Raw genomic sequence first — 16,765 nt, 5'->3', positions numbered from 1 at the left:
TCCTCTTTTCACATGTTGGCCCTTGTTTATCATTGCTGTGCGGAGTCAATTCGGGGTATTTCGTGACCTCGGAGTTAGCAGCGCAGGGTACAAGGCACGTGTGCCATCAATAAGCCTAAAACGTTCATCAGCGTCAGTAATCACTTGATGATGGAGCATCCTGCACATCCGATCTCATTTCTCTGGAGCACAGGATGTGCGTACTCGCTTGACGCGTTCAATGCATGCGTCAATAGATATGCCGCACGCGGACAAAAGCACACACCGCTGAGACCAACGTAATAATTATTATCAACATTCATTTGCGCGCGAGTCCACGCCTGCGAAGGAAAATTGTGCAGCACGTAAATTTGCCCTGACTTTTTTGTCGTTGTTGCTGTTGGCCCTTCAGACACGGCACATGCAAACAAGGGGGATTGACCAGTGTTTGGTGGTACCGTCCGTGTTTGGTGGTTTACCGCAGTCATTTCATTATTTCACGCTCATAAGCCGCCGCGGTGGCTCAGTGGTTATGTTGATCGGCTGCTGACCCGAAAGACGCTGGTTCGATCCCGGCCGCGGAGGTCGAATTTCGATGGAGGCGAAATTCTAGAGGCCCGCGTACTGTGCGATGTCAATGCGTGTTAAAGAACCCTAGGTGGTCGAAATTTCCGGAGCCTTTCGCTACGGCGTCTCTCACAGCCCGAGTCGCTTTGGGATGTTAAACCCCATAAACTAACCCAACCAGCCGAATGTGATTTTGGTCACAATAGCATTTGAAAGCGGAAGTATAGTGTATCGGGCTCAAACTATATATTACAGTGCAATTTTCCTTGCATTCATCTCAGACTAATGAAGAAGTACAAGTTTCTTAGCGTCTCACATGGAATTATTCTCGAATATGAAATTTTCTTCTTTACGTCTCACACTAATTAACAAAATTCAAGTCCCTTCATGTTTGACACAGAGCAACGTAGACACTTCGCATGAGTATCTGAGACAGAAAACAGCAGAAGGCTCATATTCACACATTACATTCGTTTTTTTTTCTCGCACTTGACATAGAAAAGTCCGGTTTTAATGTTCTTTCCTGTGAACAACACTGGTGAATGAAAATTTAATAGCTTGAGAAAAGCTCCGGCCTCAGGCGAGGATACGAAGGAAAGGAATGTTGGAACGCTGTTCACGATTAAAACATCTCACGCTTTTACCCGGTCAGTCCTTACGGCAATACAAGCATTAACCTGCTACATCGCGGCAGAAAAGAAAAAAACGAAAGTGAAACAACAAAAACGGGGTCAACAACCAAGGTCCTTTCTCAAGGCAGCGTTGTCCCGTCCCCTCGTAGCGGGTGCGCGGTAGGGTACGTTGTAATTTTTCAGGCGCATTTTCTTTTGCGCACTCTTTATCTCTCTCCTCTCGCTTTCACCTCCGGCACACATCGCACCCGAGCTGTTGCCTCCGCTGGCGTGCGCGGTTTCACCGGCCCGTCGCAACGCAGAGCACGTTCTCTTCGCCTAATCGGCTCCGTTCGGAACGCGTCGATGACGTCACCGAAACGCAGAGCACGTTCTCTTCGCCTAATCGGCTCCATTCTCGAAGCATCGATGACGTCACCGATTTCTCCCGGCTCCAGCAGCTGCCCCAGTGGACGTGACATCACGGCGTCGCCGCTCGCACTACCCGAGTAGCGCGGGTTGTCCGCGACGTCGACACCGCTCTCCAACGCTGGCGTATTCGCGACGCAACCGACAGGTCCGCGCGCCCGTCCGTAGATCCCGGATAACCGGTGCGGAGGGGAAGTAGAGAGGGGGAGGGGTGAGATTGAGCGAGCACGCGATGCTCTGTACACCTTTCCAGGGGCGAGCGAGTGGCAGTGGTAGGGGGAACGGCGCTGATCAGAGAAGGCCACCGAGCGCCAGGCACGCGAACGCGCACTAGATCTCCGGCGCGGTGCGGCAGCGTCGGGTCGTACTATACGAGGTGCTCGCGCCGTGCATTCACTTTCAACAACGTGCGACCTGCTTGACTCCAACCCCGCTGCTATAGACAGTGAAAGAAGATTGAACGAAGCACATGTCTTCGACTGTGGATCAGTGCGACAGCCTGGAGACGTTGGGCTCCCCTGACGTCTGTCCGAGCAAGGTGGATTTATTCACACCGGACGTTAATGGCGACGACAGGGTGTCCCCCGACGAAGGGTGAGGTTTTTCGTGGTGTCTTTTGCAAACTATCGCTAAAAGCTAGGCGCGGGTTGACCGCATTGTTCACTAGGGAGGCCTATTCACTACTGTTTAGTGAGAGCTCAGTGGTGGCTGTCTCTCCCGTTAAGCTCATTATTCCGGTGCACGAATTCTTTATCGAAGTTTCTGGCTCACTAGACACCGACAATTAACGGGATCTAATGCAGCGATGCCTACTCTGCGCATGTGCTAGTTATGTGACATATAGGTGACGCATTTACTGCCGGCCGTGCATGTCATTCGCCGCTACAGTGAAATTATTTTGCCCCTACGTTTGGCCCCTGTAATACGCGCTCCGACAGTGTCGAATGAAAACGTATTTTGTTGCCTCTTATGGCTGTATGCGGATTTTTCTGCGTGTCGTAAGACCTGGCAGATTCTTAGCGCCTCTTAATAAAGAATCCAATAAAAAAAAGACTGCATAGGAAAGATTGTTTCCTATGAGCTGTTTTCCTCTTCGTAAGTTTTAAAGAAGGCTGTCCATCCGAAGGTCGTTTTCAGCGGGGGACTCATACTCATCCAGGTCCCTAGCCTGACGCATTTACCTCATATTACTCTCCAGACACTCCAAAGTTGATGACAAGGCGTAACTTTATCTAGCAGTTTGCTAGCCTATGTACCAATCGATCATCCAATGCCTCCATCTACTAATCAGTCTGACTCACCGGAGGCCTGCGCGTCGTGTGAGCCGGCGCTCTACTCTCTATTATCCATTCCACGAACAAACTGTGACGCCATCTTCAGTGACGTACGACCCTTGAGTCAAGGCATGCACTTTCGTGTCAGTGAGCTATCTTTAGTGCAAAGTGAGAAAGTGGCTAAAGTTTGACGCATATCTCGTGCGATAACAGACGCATCACGGAGTACTTGTGGTTCGCGAGGAGTGGCGAGGGATCTGTGCAATACCTCCGTGAGATGAAATTGTTAACTTTATTTTATGAGCGTGACTAACAATTCGACCTGAAAACGTTCTTTCGTGGCGAAAAATCCTGCTATAGTAAGTCCCGTTAATGTGACTGATCCCGAGTGATTTCTGTTCGACTATTGAATCACCCTGTAGGTCAGTGGGAATGTTATCCGCATGTGGCGGCGAGTGGAAGACCTGATGGGGAGATAGAAGGGGCAGAGGATGGAGTTCTAGTTTGTATGACTGACGAACGTGACGATCATTTTTGCGACGCATTACAAGGAATTCGAGATAGCTCCCAGACAGTGCCTCCAACCTTGGCGGAATATCACGTTCTGTTATGCAGCCCTTCCTTATTTCATGACTGATATGTCTACGTGCAATTTTTTTCATGTTCAAAGCCACGTACGCACCATGTGTTAGCACCCAAGGGAACTAGAAACGAATGTCTCGAATTCCTTATAATACACCAGGCAGCTGTCGCTATCGGCCATCTTACATGGAAGCAACAGCACTGCTTCATCTTGTTTTCTCCCTTTCGTGGCCGCTCCACCGTCATATAGAGCGACCAGTGGGACAACCTTATATGCTTCCGCAGACCCTTCTATAAGTGAAACATACCGCTGGAGCTAAAAACCGGCATGTTTTAAGCTCATGGCAAAAGTCTGGATATAAGCCAACGTTACACAATGCAATGTTAACCCCGTGCCTCCGTTGTTGTTTTTTTTTTTATTATTAATATAACAAGTAGAGTGCAGGGACGGCAGAATCTTTGGTTGCGCAAACTACGACAAGAGGGCTTGTATTAGTCTAGAAGACATGCCCTCAAGTTTGAAGAAAAAACAAGGTCCTCTTCTTGTCAAAACCTTAATGAGTGGGCTGAGGGTTTCTTCTCTGTTTGTATTGGTTTTTGTTATATATAATACAATCTCCTCGTATTGTATTGAGCTAGATAAGGGTACAATTTGTTCCGTGGCCTCGAGTTGCGGTGGCAGCGATGTTTCTCCAATTGTAACAATCCAGCGCAACGTTTGCTCAATAGATAAGTCGCAGGCTACCTGGGGCACTCGGACCGATTTGGTGTCTAGAAGGAACAAGTTCTAAGGCGTCTAAAAAAAAAAAACGTCGATAGCAGCGGCGAAAGCTGCTTCATTTGAATAACTTGTTTTTCATTCCTATGCCAAGATCGCCGAAGAGATATGTGAATGTCACTACAATTGCCGCAGGAAACAGGCGCCGTTTGTCTAGGTGGTAACAAAAGTGGCAAAAATATACAGGAGATCTTGATTTACCGATAAAGCAAAAACAGACAAAACTTTAGCCGTTTATTCGCTTCCACGAACGTTCGCCATTTCTCTAGCCCGACTACATTTTAGCACAGAAAACACATACGAAGTCGCAGCGTCTGCTAACTTCAAGGTCGCTGTGTCCCAGGTTTTCTCTTTTCTTTCTGTTTTTTTTTTTTGTCTAAACAGACACGACTTCAAGAGCTATCCAGTAAAAGAACCCGCGCTATATATAATCTGCAACTGCTCGTTAGCGGCTTTGTTGAAAGAAAATTAGCCGTGAAAGAACGATTTGAAAAGACCTCTCGTGTCGTCGTCTCGGTTGTTACTTTTCGGAAAGCAATAACCGAGCAACGGTGCTGGCGTCTCAGCCCCGTCATCAAAATTTGTGCCTTGGGGTGGCGTAGCACGCCACACACCGCTGAAGTCGACGCTTGCCGCAATATCTCAGCGACTCCATGACACAAGGTTTCAATACAGCACGCCTCATTTTTTATCTACCATGTCAGATCGAGACTATATGTATTGCCCTATGTCCGCTCGCTCCTGCTTCAGATTTTCAAAATTTCTTCTATTCTTTCCTTTTCTTCTAATCTGCACTTGCCTCTCGTTCACCCAAGTTTCGCTGAGTCAGCTTCATAAATAACTGCGATAAAGAGCAAGCACCGAGGAGAACACGTAGCCTTTTCGCAACTGTTTCGATTCTAACGAGGCAGAAAAGCAAGTTTCCGATAAGTCTGTTACGTGTGCCGAAAAGGCATTTCGGGTCTACGCAATGATCTTTGAGTCAGCTAAAATCAAGAGTGAAGCTCTACCTTGTTGGGCAATAGTTACGCTTAAGTAGTTGTAATGGTGAAAACGGGATTGAAAACTTTTTAAGGTCTTACTCTTGCGAAAGTATGTCTTTCTCTCTCTCTGTCTCCAGCCGGTTCGGAAAAAGTCGCATTTTGAGCTAGTTTTCCGTGCCGAGGTCGTAACGCCTTACGCCGACCTGCGGACGACCCTCGGGGAAATGATGGAGAGGTGAGTAGACCTAATAGCGCAGAACCAGGCATTGCGAAAGACGAGTACATGCGGGCATGTTTCCAAAGGAGCTCAAAGACCCATGGATGGCACAAAAGGCCGCCAATCCGTAGCGTTAACCAGATATACAGTTACGGACTTCATTAGCTCTTGAAGTGAAGAATAGAAAAGAAAAATAAGCCAAAAGATATTTCCTGATTTCATTCGTATATAGTCCTAATTCTTAATAGCAGGAATGTCAGTATCCCACATTCTTTGTGACTGCCCTGCCTACAGCGTCAAAAGGCAGTCTCTCAGCCGTGCGCTGGAGCGTCTAGATCCACGCCCGCTGCCGGAAATGAAGATTCTCGGCCACTGGACGCGGCGATCGTAGGCGGTGAAGGCCTCAAAGGCCCTGCTCCGCTTCTTGCGGACTTCTGGCCTGCATGATAGGCTGTTATTTCACGAATGCTAACTTTCATGTGACTTCAATTTTCTGTAACTCTCCTTTCTCTTTCATTTTTTTTATCCCCTCACCCTCTTCCCCCCGTGCAGGGTAGCAAACCGATTATTCTTTCATTTAACCTCCCTGCCTTTCCCCTTATTCCTCTTCCTCCTCCTGAATAGTCAGATGGAGCTCAAGTACGCAGCATACGTAAGGAGATTAGCCATGGTATCTTGACAATCGGTCGACGCCCCTGTCTGAAGGGATTCGTGAGAGGCTTCTACCACTACGTTCTTGAATGGGTATAATTTAAGGCATATGAAGTTTAACGTGCTAAACAAACACAAGAGTTATAAGGGACGCCGCTGTGGAGGTTTTCTGATCAATTTAGACGTCCAGAGGATATTTTACGTGCACAGGCACCGAGCAGTACACCGGAGTCTTGCGTTCCGTCTCCATCGAAACGCGCCCGCCACAGGCTCAGTAGTCAGCGCGGTAACCCCCTGCACCATGGCGGTGTGTTGCGTTCTTGGGTTGTACCGACTGTAGCATTCTGCGCCTTGCTCACTTATTCGCACACGTTTTGCAGGGGGAAAGCAATGTTGAGAACATGGGTACGGCTTCAAACCCGTCGGGCCATGAAGTTGACACTTTTAGATGGATGCCCAAACGGATTGTACTAGAGACCCTTTGTCTAGCATGAATTTCCGGCTATCCGTAAGCTTCGACAAAAGGGGCCAAGATGCCAGCTTAACGACGACAATGTTCACAAGTAAGCTGTAATTTTAAACAGGATGAAAGTAGTCCTGGTGATTGCAGCTGCGCTGTGAAAGGAAGGACAAAAGTTGTTGGAAAGGTAAAGAGACGTTGTAAGGAGAATTTTGCATCTCCAGTTCATTTGAAAGCTATAGCATTGCACCGACGTTGCACTCAACAATACGCTTGCCTAATGTCAGATTTGGCGGTCGGATTTGTTCCCAGTCATGTTTCCGCAGAACCCGCGGGCGTTCATTCAAGTGTCGAATGGGACCCTCTGAGGGATCTTTTTTTACTTGTCCTCTACTGACATTGAGAAGCCGGGATGTTTTACAACAGCAAATAAACCTCCCCTGGCAAGGTGCATTTTTTGTTGTAATAATAACAAAATGGAAACATCTTCTTACTGCGGCGTAGAATAAACCTTAGCATGAAGTTTTCAGGCTTGCAATCTACACCGGCAAGCGTTTCTTGTGGAAGTCTGCGTAAATTAAACCAATGCTTACTGTTCTCTTAATTTGGGGTAAGTCGTCTGGTGTAAGTCCTCCCGAACATGCACAATATAGGTCATCCACTACAGCAGTCACTAACATAAAAAAATGAGCCCGTGTTTGTAAATGCTTGCCCTAACTCGTCAAAGTTTTGTCTACCTCTCTGCCAAAATGAGAGAAGCCAACAGCCACAGAAACCAAGGGACGCAGGAGATTTTTAATTAATTTATTTATTTATTTTGTGGTGTTGTTCGATTTAAAATATTACTGAATATGTTATCGCTTAAAGCTAATTGATTAGTAAAGCAGAAGAAAAAACAACCACATGCCGCCGGTGGGATCCGAACCCACGACCTCCAAAATGTTGGTCACCGTTATCTGTACGCGGGAAAACTGCCTACAGTTCTAAATCTGCCTAAAACTTCTACAGTTTCGAACGCAACCGGTTCTATTTTTTTTTCACTCTCTCTGGCATTGAGAACAGAGGCGTAAAGCGCAAAAGACATCCAGAAGCGTCCTTTGTAATGCTAAGAATTGCATTAGCCCACCCATTCCTCCATCCAGCGTGGATTTCATTCGGTCTTCATGACGCACATCTTACGCTCGCCAAGTCGCGCACTTGCCGCCATACTTCCTCGAACTCCTTATCTTCAAAACGGCATGTTTCATTCACCGATGGAACTTAAAAGATGGTGTACGCTGTTATGAGGCTTAACGTCCCAAAGCGAATCAGGCTATGATATACGCCGTAGTGGAGGGCTCCGGATAGTTTCGACCCCCTGGGGTTCTTTAACGTGCACTGACATCGCACAGTACACGGGCCTCTAGAACTTCGCCTTCATTTAAATTTGACCACAGCAACCGGGATCGAACCCGCGCCCTTCGAGTCAGTAGCCGAGCACCATGTTCACGGAGCCACCGCAGCGGCTGCAGGAACTAGAAAGTGTATGACCTTCTGGCTTGACCCATTCGACATTGCTGTTTGAGAAATGATTTTTCCCAAGCGAAAATATATACATATATATATTTTTTTTCCACACTATCTATGAACGGTTCCACTATATTCTGCAGGGTCCACAATACGTAGTTTCCAATAGCAAGAGCTAAAAGCGATTTTTTCGCTTTGCCGACTGCCTCTTGCTGGTCGTGTGTTGTGATGTGGTCGAAAAAGTGTCTTCTGTTCACTCTTCTATTCTATTGCGAGAGCGAAATTTGGTTTCAGTCGAACGCGTTGACTATACAGTGGAGTGTTTCTGCTTCTTGGACGTCTGCTTCTTGACGCGTTTGAGGTTAGCCTCGAGCATATCTGAAGCACAAAACTGCGTGCGCTCAGTTAAAGAAAAGGAGAACTCCAAACAGTATTTACGTTCCTGTGACTACGTCAACATCTTGCACTTTATTACCACTCGTGCTTTCCGGCACTTCACTGCCTTGCGACACTCTCGTCCCACGGAAGTGCAGAGATTTAACGGAATGTCTTCAGATTGTTTTTCTCCTTTCGTATTTTATGCGCCTTCGCTCCCCCTCTCTCTTCGAGTCTCTCCCACTAACTTTCTTTCTTCTTCCACATTGCCGACTACAAGCATCGTAAACTTGCGAAAGCGAAAAGCAGACGCTATGGGTTCGCGGCGCACGCTGAAAAAACGTACGAAAACAGTGGAATAAGCTTCCAAAGCGGCGGAGCTTTCTCTGAAAAACATTTACCCGCTCTGCAGACACCAAAAAGTCACGACCGGGCGTCTGCGCAGTTTGTACAAATTCGTTTTGAGAAGCGGCAACGGGCTTACCGAAACCTTTGCCACCGCGGCATCACGGTGCTTGCCTGCCGCTGTCAAAAAGTTTACGCAGTGGCGCCCGTCCAGAATCTCTCTCCTTCTTGCCCCTTTTCCCTCCTTTCCTTTCTCTTAACACTCGTCGTCCAGCTGTGTATATAACTCCCAGGCCGAGCCTTTTGTACGTATAACGTTTGACGTTTAGGACGTTGTCCGTGTGTGTGTGAACAACTCGTGTGGTGCAGGCTCTTTATCTGAGGTCTCCTCCTCTCCAACCTTCCCGGTTCCGAAGCGCGGTTCCGGAAAGCAGCTTTACGTCTCCTCAGCAAGACGTTTGGCTTCTTTTTTCCGGAGCAACGACGGACGCTTTTGCCTCTCGAATGGGCTGCGTGGTGACACTTGAAGGCTTGTTCGAGAATAGCGGACGGGAGAGGGCGAGAGGACGAGACGGGAGAGGGGAAAAGGGAGGAAGAGGGAAAGAGGGAGCAAGAAGGAAAGAGAGCGGAAGCCGGAAGAGAGGCTTGGAAAGCGAGCGATGGAAAAAAAAAATCAGAATCGGCATTTTTGTGGTACAATTGCATTATTCGGAAGATCAGGGAGGCCTGAGAGGAATACTTCTTCGGTGCGGAAGAAACCAAGTGCTTGCGCGGGGGAACACACGGGAATCTGTGGAAGCGAAGGCAATGGGCGGCGGCGAAAGGGAAACAGATGTTAAGAGCCCGAAATGTCGGCCGTGTGCTTTGGCGGTGGACGGCGGTGCGAGAGCACCAATCCCATTAAGGGAAATGAACTCTAGTCGTCGCCGCGCGCTCAGCTTTTGAATCCGCCGCCTCCTTCGCTACGGCGTTTTCCCTGCTTCGGGATGAGAAGGAACGGGAGACAGGGTGAAGGGTGCGGGAAGGGGAAGGGGAGGGGAATTGGGGAAGACGCCCAAAGGCTCTTAAAGAAAATGCGGAATGCGGGCAAACGAAACGTAAGAGAATTATGCCTCGGTCGTAACTTTCGTGCGTTGGTCCTCGCGCGCCGTTTAGCAGGCGCTCTTTCATTCCCTCACGCCTTTGCCAAAGGAGACATGATTTGTTTGTTGTTTTGTTGTTTTTTTTTCACCTTTTCTCTTCGTTTTCGGTTTTCTGTAGCGTGCCATCGCTGCTGTCTTTGCTTGTCGTTAGTTTGGTCACAATTTTAGACGGAAAGAACAGGTACTGCTAAACATTGAATTGGACACAAGTCTAGTGACTCGAGGACAACGCCCACACTGAAGAAAGCACCATGAAGGCACTCGAGCTCGAAGACACTGTCAAACTGCTGCCGCTTAAAAGCATAAGTTTGTGTTCCTGTAGATCAACGCAAAAAGTATATATAAAGAAGCAATGTTAAAGAAGCAAATGTTGGGAACAATTGAGGAAGTAGAAAACCTTGGTTTCACAAAGCGACGGGCGAGAGAACCGCTCGCTCTACCGCTGTCACTTTTGTTTTCTTTTAAATGCCATAGTCCCTTCACTGCGCCTTTAAACCACGATTTAGCGCCGTCTGATTTTTTTTTTTTTCTCAGTTCCACGATGCTGTGAAATTTCAGCCGCAGAGGCAAACAGCCGAGATGTCCGCGCTCTCGACTCCAGGCATTTTTACGCTTCCAAGAGCCTCAAGATATGCGTCTTTTTTTTCTATTCTTATCACTGTTTTTTTTTAATTTCAAGAATAATTGTAGGTCTCGTTTTGTTTTATATGTACGTTTATTTTACTTTCTATTTTCTTCTTCTGTCGCAATAAGTTAGTCCTGCGTCGAGGTACAAGCCAAAGCATAATTCTTTTTTCTTCACGGACGGTAGAAGCACGTCTTGCACCATCCGCCGAGTTCTTGTGGGCGCACGAAGTGTAATGAGAAGTTTTCGGGAAAAGAAAGCAGCAGAACGGCGAGACTGTTCCGTGTATGCGCGCTAGGTGCGTAGCGAACACAAGAGAATCATCGAGAAGGTGAACGCGACGTCGGCGCTCGGGAATTCAGCGTATTCCAGAAACTTTTGTCGCTCTCTGCAGATGTCGGCCGTCGCCTCAATAACACGGCGAGCTCAAATGCTGAGCATTTCTTAAAACCGCCAGCGCGCACTGAGGATAAATAAGTAAGCGAAGTAGTGTCTGGGATCCAGTTTAACACCACTCGTTGTTTATTTCGTCGCCGTGTTTCTCGAAGACACCTTGCACCACAACGCCTTTTGAAACTGAAGAATGCATATTCGCACTTGATCCGAATGCTTATTACCTCCCACGTATACGCGTGAACGCCTTGAATTCTTTCTGCTTCTTGGGGGGTGGGAGGGGGGGGGGGGGGGGGTTGCCACTTGTTTAGAAATAAAAAGAGTGCGATTTAATTTCGCATGGATGTGCTTTCTTTTTAGCTTGAAATCAAACCGGGCCTGTGAAAAGTTGAGGAATGAACAAATGAATTAGAGAGAGAAGAACGGAAGAGGCGGAGTGTCATCAGATTAAAAATACACTGCGATATGCGTCATCTTTATGGGGGGACTTCAATTAACAACACATGGCGCTAACATAGGTTTAATTGGCGCTGCAATAGAATCACCTCTCTATGATGCGAATCGATTATGTGTCTATAGCTGTATCTGCGGCGTTACCACATAGCAGAGGATGTAGTCTTGTTGAGCGAAATCGTCTGTTGTTCGCTTTAAGCTTTGAGATCGACCTTCCGTGTGTAACTCTCCTACACGAAAATAAGTGCGCTGAACAGAATATATATTCAATACAGCTTATTCACGTCTAAAGCCGCATTAAGAATAACACGTTAATGCTGCTTTGCCCGTCATACCGATTCCTAGATAAAATGAGCAGTGAATTCGTGGGAGGAACGCATTTACCACTTAGTGGCGAGGTTCCTCACATATGGGCGTAGCAGGTCTTTTGCGGTAGCGCAAGAGATGTCAGTGCCGGAGTGGATGCCCGCCACGGCTACAAGAGGTTATGAGCAGTGAAGCCATTTTGACGAGCATATTTGTCCTTGCTGCTCGCGGCTGCTACCTGCCGAGGGGACATAAATTCACCGCACCTATCATAGCGTCACAGTGAGAGGGACCATAGCGCACGAGTGACACATCCACCAGCGCAAGTCATACCCAAGAATTCTGGACTAAAACGTTTTTCAACGGGAAAGAGTTTATGACCGCCATTTTTTTTATATATTGTTTAATTTCACTATAACAATAAATAACCACAGATCTCCCACCAACCGGCTTGCATTTCCTTGTTATTAACGTTTTCGCTATCGTGAAAAGCGTTCCCCATTGGTTTTCCATGGCAGTCTTAAATGATCGCTGCGGGGGATGGAAAAGCATTAAAGATTTCGCTACTCATCGGATGAATTGACCATTACCTTCAATGTTTTCATAACGCTACTTTAAAATATTCCAATCGTGAAAACTTTTGCCCAAGAATACTGCACACGCGCTTCGGCGCTGCCATGCCTCAGAATCATACCGAGGCTTAGAGCACCAACACAGGATTAAGCTCTTGGGATGTAACTAGCGCTTCATACCTTCATTACCAGCCAATGTAGCTAAGCTTAGAGGTCTATCACGTTTTGTTCTGCAGCCACATGGCCGTTCTCTTTCTTTATTACGTCACGGATGATGTCAGGCGTTTCTTTTTTAAATGTTCAAAACCATGCGACGCGTGGTAGCAGCCAAGGAAACTGTGGAAAGCTTGTCCCGATTGCCTAGTATCGTTCCCACGTCTTCCTTGTCCTCAACCCTCAAACACCTTTTCTTTCTATGTTCATTCTCACACTTGCCTTTTACGTCACTCGTATTTACGTCACGTCGCCAGCATATGCCTTTTACGTCACTGCCATAGAGGGATAGCGCAGTGCTCATATCTTAACTCGAGCTATTTTCAGCATCCGAGCAGTTATTTTTTCTTTATTTCTTATTTCAACAGAGGCGTCATACGTGACAAGACCATTGTAAATGTATGCATAATCTTCAATCATCTGGTAATGAAGAGATTTACTCTGTTCTTCTGCAACGAACCACGTGGAACGCAAAGTAATGTAACTGGCTTTTCAGTTCATCCTACGGCCATGTGGAAAAAATACGTGCGGGTCCAGGAAAGCGACCGACAGCCTGTATTGTTGCAGTTGAGGAGGCAGAGTATTAATTCAGATAGCTAGGTGCCTGCATTTCTTAGATTGTGTTACAAATATCTACCTTCCCCCCCCCCCCCCCCCCAACCCACTAAGAAAAAAAAATAGGAGCGTCTTTTTTTCTTCCTTTAACTTTTTCGAAAAACGCCAATCTCCATTACAGCTATAATGGCAACGCCTAGAAGGAAGTTATTGCTAGCATTTCGCAACTGCGTGAACAAGGCAATATGTTGATCACTTCAAATAAAACCAAGCCCCGAAGGGACTTATTATCATCCGCTTGGAGCCTGGTGCCGATTTTTTGCCAGTGCTTTGATGTTCAAAGTGAAGACTGTAAACATCCCCACCGCCGTCCGCTACTTTGTAAGGGTCAGGCGTTTTTTTCAAATATAAAGGAGTCTGTAGTTTCATTTCGGCTTGGAAGAGCCTTTAAATGCCTTCCACTGAGCTTAAAGATAAGTTTGAGAGAGCTCTGCGCCACTCAGTTAAAGCGCTGAGGTAAAAGGAAAGAGCGTAAGGAAAGAAACACGCAGTGTTAGCGCTCTGTTCTGTCACTCGCTGTTGTCACAATGTCCTCATCTTTGTTCACATCCAGTAATGTGAGGAGCTACTGACTCATCAAGCCAAATAAATTAATTCGGAAAAAATAAACGGGTGCACACTGCCGTCCGGCGAATGTCCTTCTGAAAGAGCTTTGCTGTAAGCTTGTCAGCTGTCTGCTCAGACACAGACTGTTAACGTCTGCATGACCACTGCTCGCTGGCTTTTCCATTTAGGCTTTGAAATATAGCCTCTTTTTTCTGTGTACGTTGTGGTCAAGAGGTTTGTACAACAATTAGAAGTGAAGCAATTACGACGTGAATGATTTGGGAAGAATCAAAGCTCAATAAGTAAATAATGAGAACGCTCTGTTTATCTCTACTTCAGTTTTGGTGCACACCGGCAAAGAAAGCTACTTTTCTGTATATCTAATTCTTAACAAAAACGGTGCCAGACACGGAGGAGAAATGAGACGGTATCCCGATCCTCGCCAGTCATCTGTCCTTGTCTGGTGTTTGTTTGAGTATAGATTGACGACATGCCCCAAGGAAGTAATCCAAAAAGAATGATTCCATATCAGGTTTTTGTTTTTTTTTTGTCTTTGAAGCCGTGCTGTTTTGTTGCTCATTGCTACGTGAATTTGTTTTCAGACACAAGATCCGTACGGCCACGCATAGCTCCGGCTAACGATTCCAAGTTTAACAGCACTCTTTGCTATCTTTTTCTCAAGTTCCTCTCGTTCTCTTCATCTCTCTGAATAAACAATAGGTGGCGCAAGCTAACGCACTCATTCATACCGACTCGCATGAACCAAATTAAATGTTGCGACTCCGCCACAATTTAGACGGGAAACGAGTCACGCGAGAAGTGCACGCTGTTGTTCGATTTCCGATAAATGCCGCGGAGGTCGTCCTGCTCTTCTCGGATCAGGCATGAAATCGACGGGACAGCCCCGTGCCCGCACGTTAACACCGCGAACGGGCTGTCAGCAGCACTACGTCGTGTTAATTAAGTGCAGTATTGCTGCTTCGCACAGAAATGGAGTTAACCAATGCTGCTTTCTTTCGACAATTCCAAGAATATCGAATCTAAGAAAGGGTCTTGCATCCAATCAAAAAAAAAAAAAAAGCAGATTCACCGGGCGCTAAATGCGTCTCTAGTCAGAAATATTGGGCAAGCGTTCCTGACTTGAAGAACCGCTTTGAAGTTGCATCATTTGAATGCACCTGTAAAGAACGACTGAACTATAAACGGTCGCAAATGCGGCATTACCTCCTCGTGCGCACATCCGCGGCCCTATTGAGCACGTTCCACAAGCACATCCTGGCAAGGGGCAACAAAACCTTAAATTTGTTTTCGCACTTGGTTTTCCTCTCTCGCTCTCCATCTAACATAACTTCACCTTCTTCGCCACTGCACCCAACTTGAGCCCACCGTTGCGCCGCTGCACCTCGACCGGTTAGTCGCTCCCATACCGGAGCGCGCAGTGTCATTGCACAACGTGCTTCGGAAAAACGGGAAGCTGTAGCAACGCGCTCAGCTCATTAAGCACGACGAACAGGAAGGAGCGAACGAAGGAATGAACGAAAGAACAAACGCCGAGCTGTCCTCTTTACTCTTCTTCTCCTCCTCTTTCATCTATTCCTCCCCTGTTTCTCCTCCTTCACCGCCGAAATTCACGAAGAAGCTTCCATACCGTGGAGACAAGTGATGAATGACCGAAAAGCCGCCTGGTGCCCTGACGATTAACGTAGCTTTAAAAGCGAAGAACTGAACAATAAAAAGAATATAGGTATGATAAATACCAGCCAGTAGAAGACAACAAAAGCTCCAGAGTTCGAGATTTGGGGCACTTTGAACCACCTTTCGCCGCGCCAAACGTGTCCGTAATTAGCAGAGTCGACCGCGTCCGAGCGCGCGGTCCTCTCCACGTTACCGGCGCATCGGGGCGAGCAGATCTTGGGGCGTGTTCCGAAAGCGGGCGGACGTTATCAGTGGGCGGAAGTGAACGCTGCGGGACTAGTAAAGGTCAGGAAGCAAACGACGCGCCTTTCAAAAATAAACGCTCGGCGCGATAACCTCGCTGCCGCGAAAGAGCCCGAGAGAACCTCTCCGCAATGCTCCTGCTCTGAACGGCCGTCGGCATTGCTTCAGCGGCCCGCATTACGTGCGCGAGAGTTTTCATGTGTGTTCGTCGGTTGCATCTCTCGTTTATTCTGACTCGGGACAAGAAATATTTGCCTTCGCGCGTTGTGTCCGGATAACGCCTTTCGAGCGTTTAACAGGATTCCGGAGTAATTACGGCACCATTGTCTCTGGCTTTGTACTGTACTCTCACGCATTCAAAACGAGTACTCCCCTTTACTTTCTGTTATTTTTACATTCTGACTTCTTTCTGCGAGCGCTCCCGGGCAGCTATGATTTGAGCGCCAGATCACTTTTTTCTACGTGCTCTATCAATGGGCGTTACGACTCAGACTGTTCTTTCCCCTGACCTGGAGGAGGGGACCTGATATCACGCACCTGTCGGGTTCCGCAGCTCGAAGGGCCGGACAGCCAGTCAAAAGTTCTGTGTTATGTAAGTACGCTTGAAGGACAAGGGATGCCTGTTTGAGCTAAGAGCGAGTGCTTGTTTTTTACAGAAGCCTTAAAAGGTGTTCGACTCTATAATGACCATTTCAAAATTACACGCTGTCCCCCAAATGCCCGTAACCCGCGCGTGACGACCACATTCGTTTTTCCCACGTCACGCCAGAGTAATCTTTCCCAGGGCAGACTAGGGGAGTCTACTAGAACCGCGCTCCCTGGATCTGTGGTTCCGCTGCTCACGTATAGCATGACTTTTTTTAAGTGCGCATCTCGTCTTCTTTTTAGAATCTTGTGGCGTTTCTGACTTTAAGGGTGGAGAAATAAAATAAGCATTGCCACGACTGGGTTTCGAGCCCTCGTATTGAACTTCAACACGCTCTCGCTCTGTGCGTTGCGCATCGTCCTCATCAACTTCCATCTGTGGCGCGAACAGATCAGATCAGCTTAACCTCGATCAGAGCTTAACCTCAGTTTAATATCGTAGCCAGACGTGCCGACGACCAAACAAAACAAAACCATGAGCCAACCAGGCATAACACATGCTTTTGCACGTCTACTCGGTTTAACTACGTTAAAACCCTACCACTTTTTTTATATTTCCC

General features: G+C 47.3%; 1 protein-coding gene across 4 annotated transcripts in view; it reads left to right on the top strand.

Annotated features, from left to right (window-relative positions):
- Positions 1 to 16,765, top strand: part of Nos (Nitric oxide synthase) — a 317,570-nt gene that overhangs the window by 165,588 nt on the left and 135,217 nt on the right. The window contains exon 1 of one of the 4 annotated variants that reach the window (XM_089574126.1): positions 1,852 to 2,180. The exons of the other annotated variants lie outside the window; for them this stretch is intronic. Coding sequence (XP_089430252.1) covers positions 2,056 to 2,180 — 125 coding nt within the window. The 5' untranslated portion in view covers positions 1,852 to 2,055. Of the gene's footprint in view, positions 1 to 1,851; positions 2,181 to 16,765 lie in introns of those variants that run through there. 4 annotated transcript variants of the gene reach the window in all.

Source organism: Amblyomma mixtum, chromosome 2, assembly GCF_055824585.1.
Source record: "Amblyomma mixtum isolate Tamu chromosome 2, ASM5582458v1, whole genome shotgun sequence".
Lineage (NCBI taxonomy): Eukaryota > Metazoa > Arthropoda > Arachnida > Ixodida > Ixodidae > Amblyomma > Amblyomma mixtum.
This window is presented reverse-complemented; position numbering and strand designations above follow the sequence as displayed.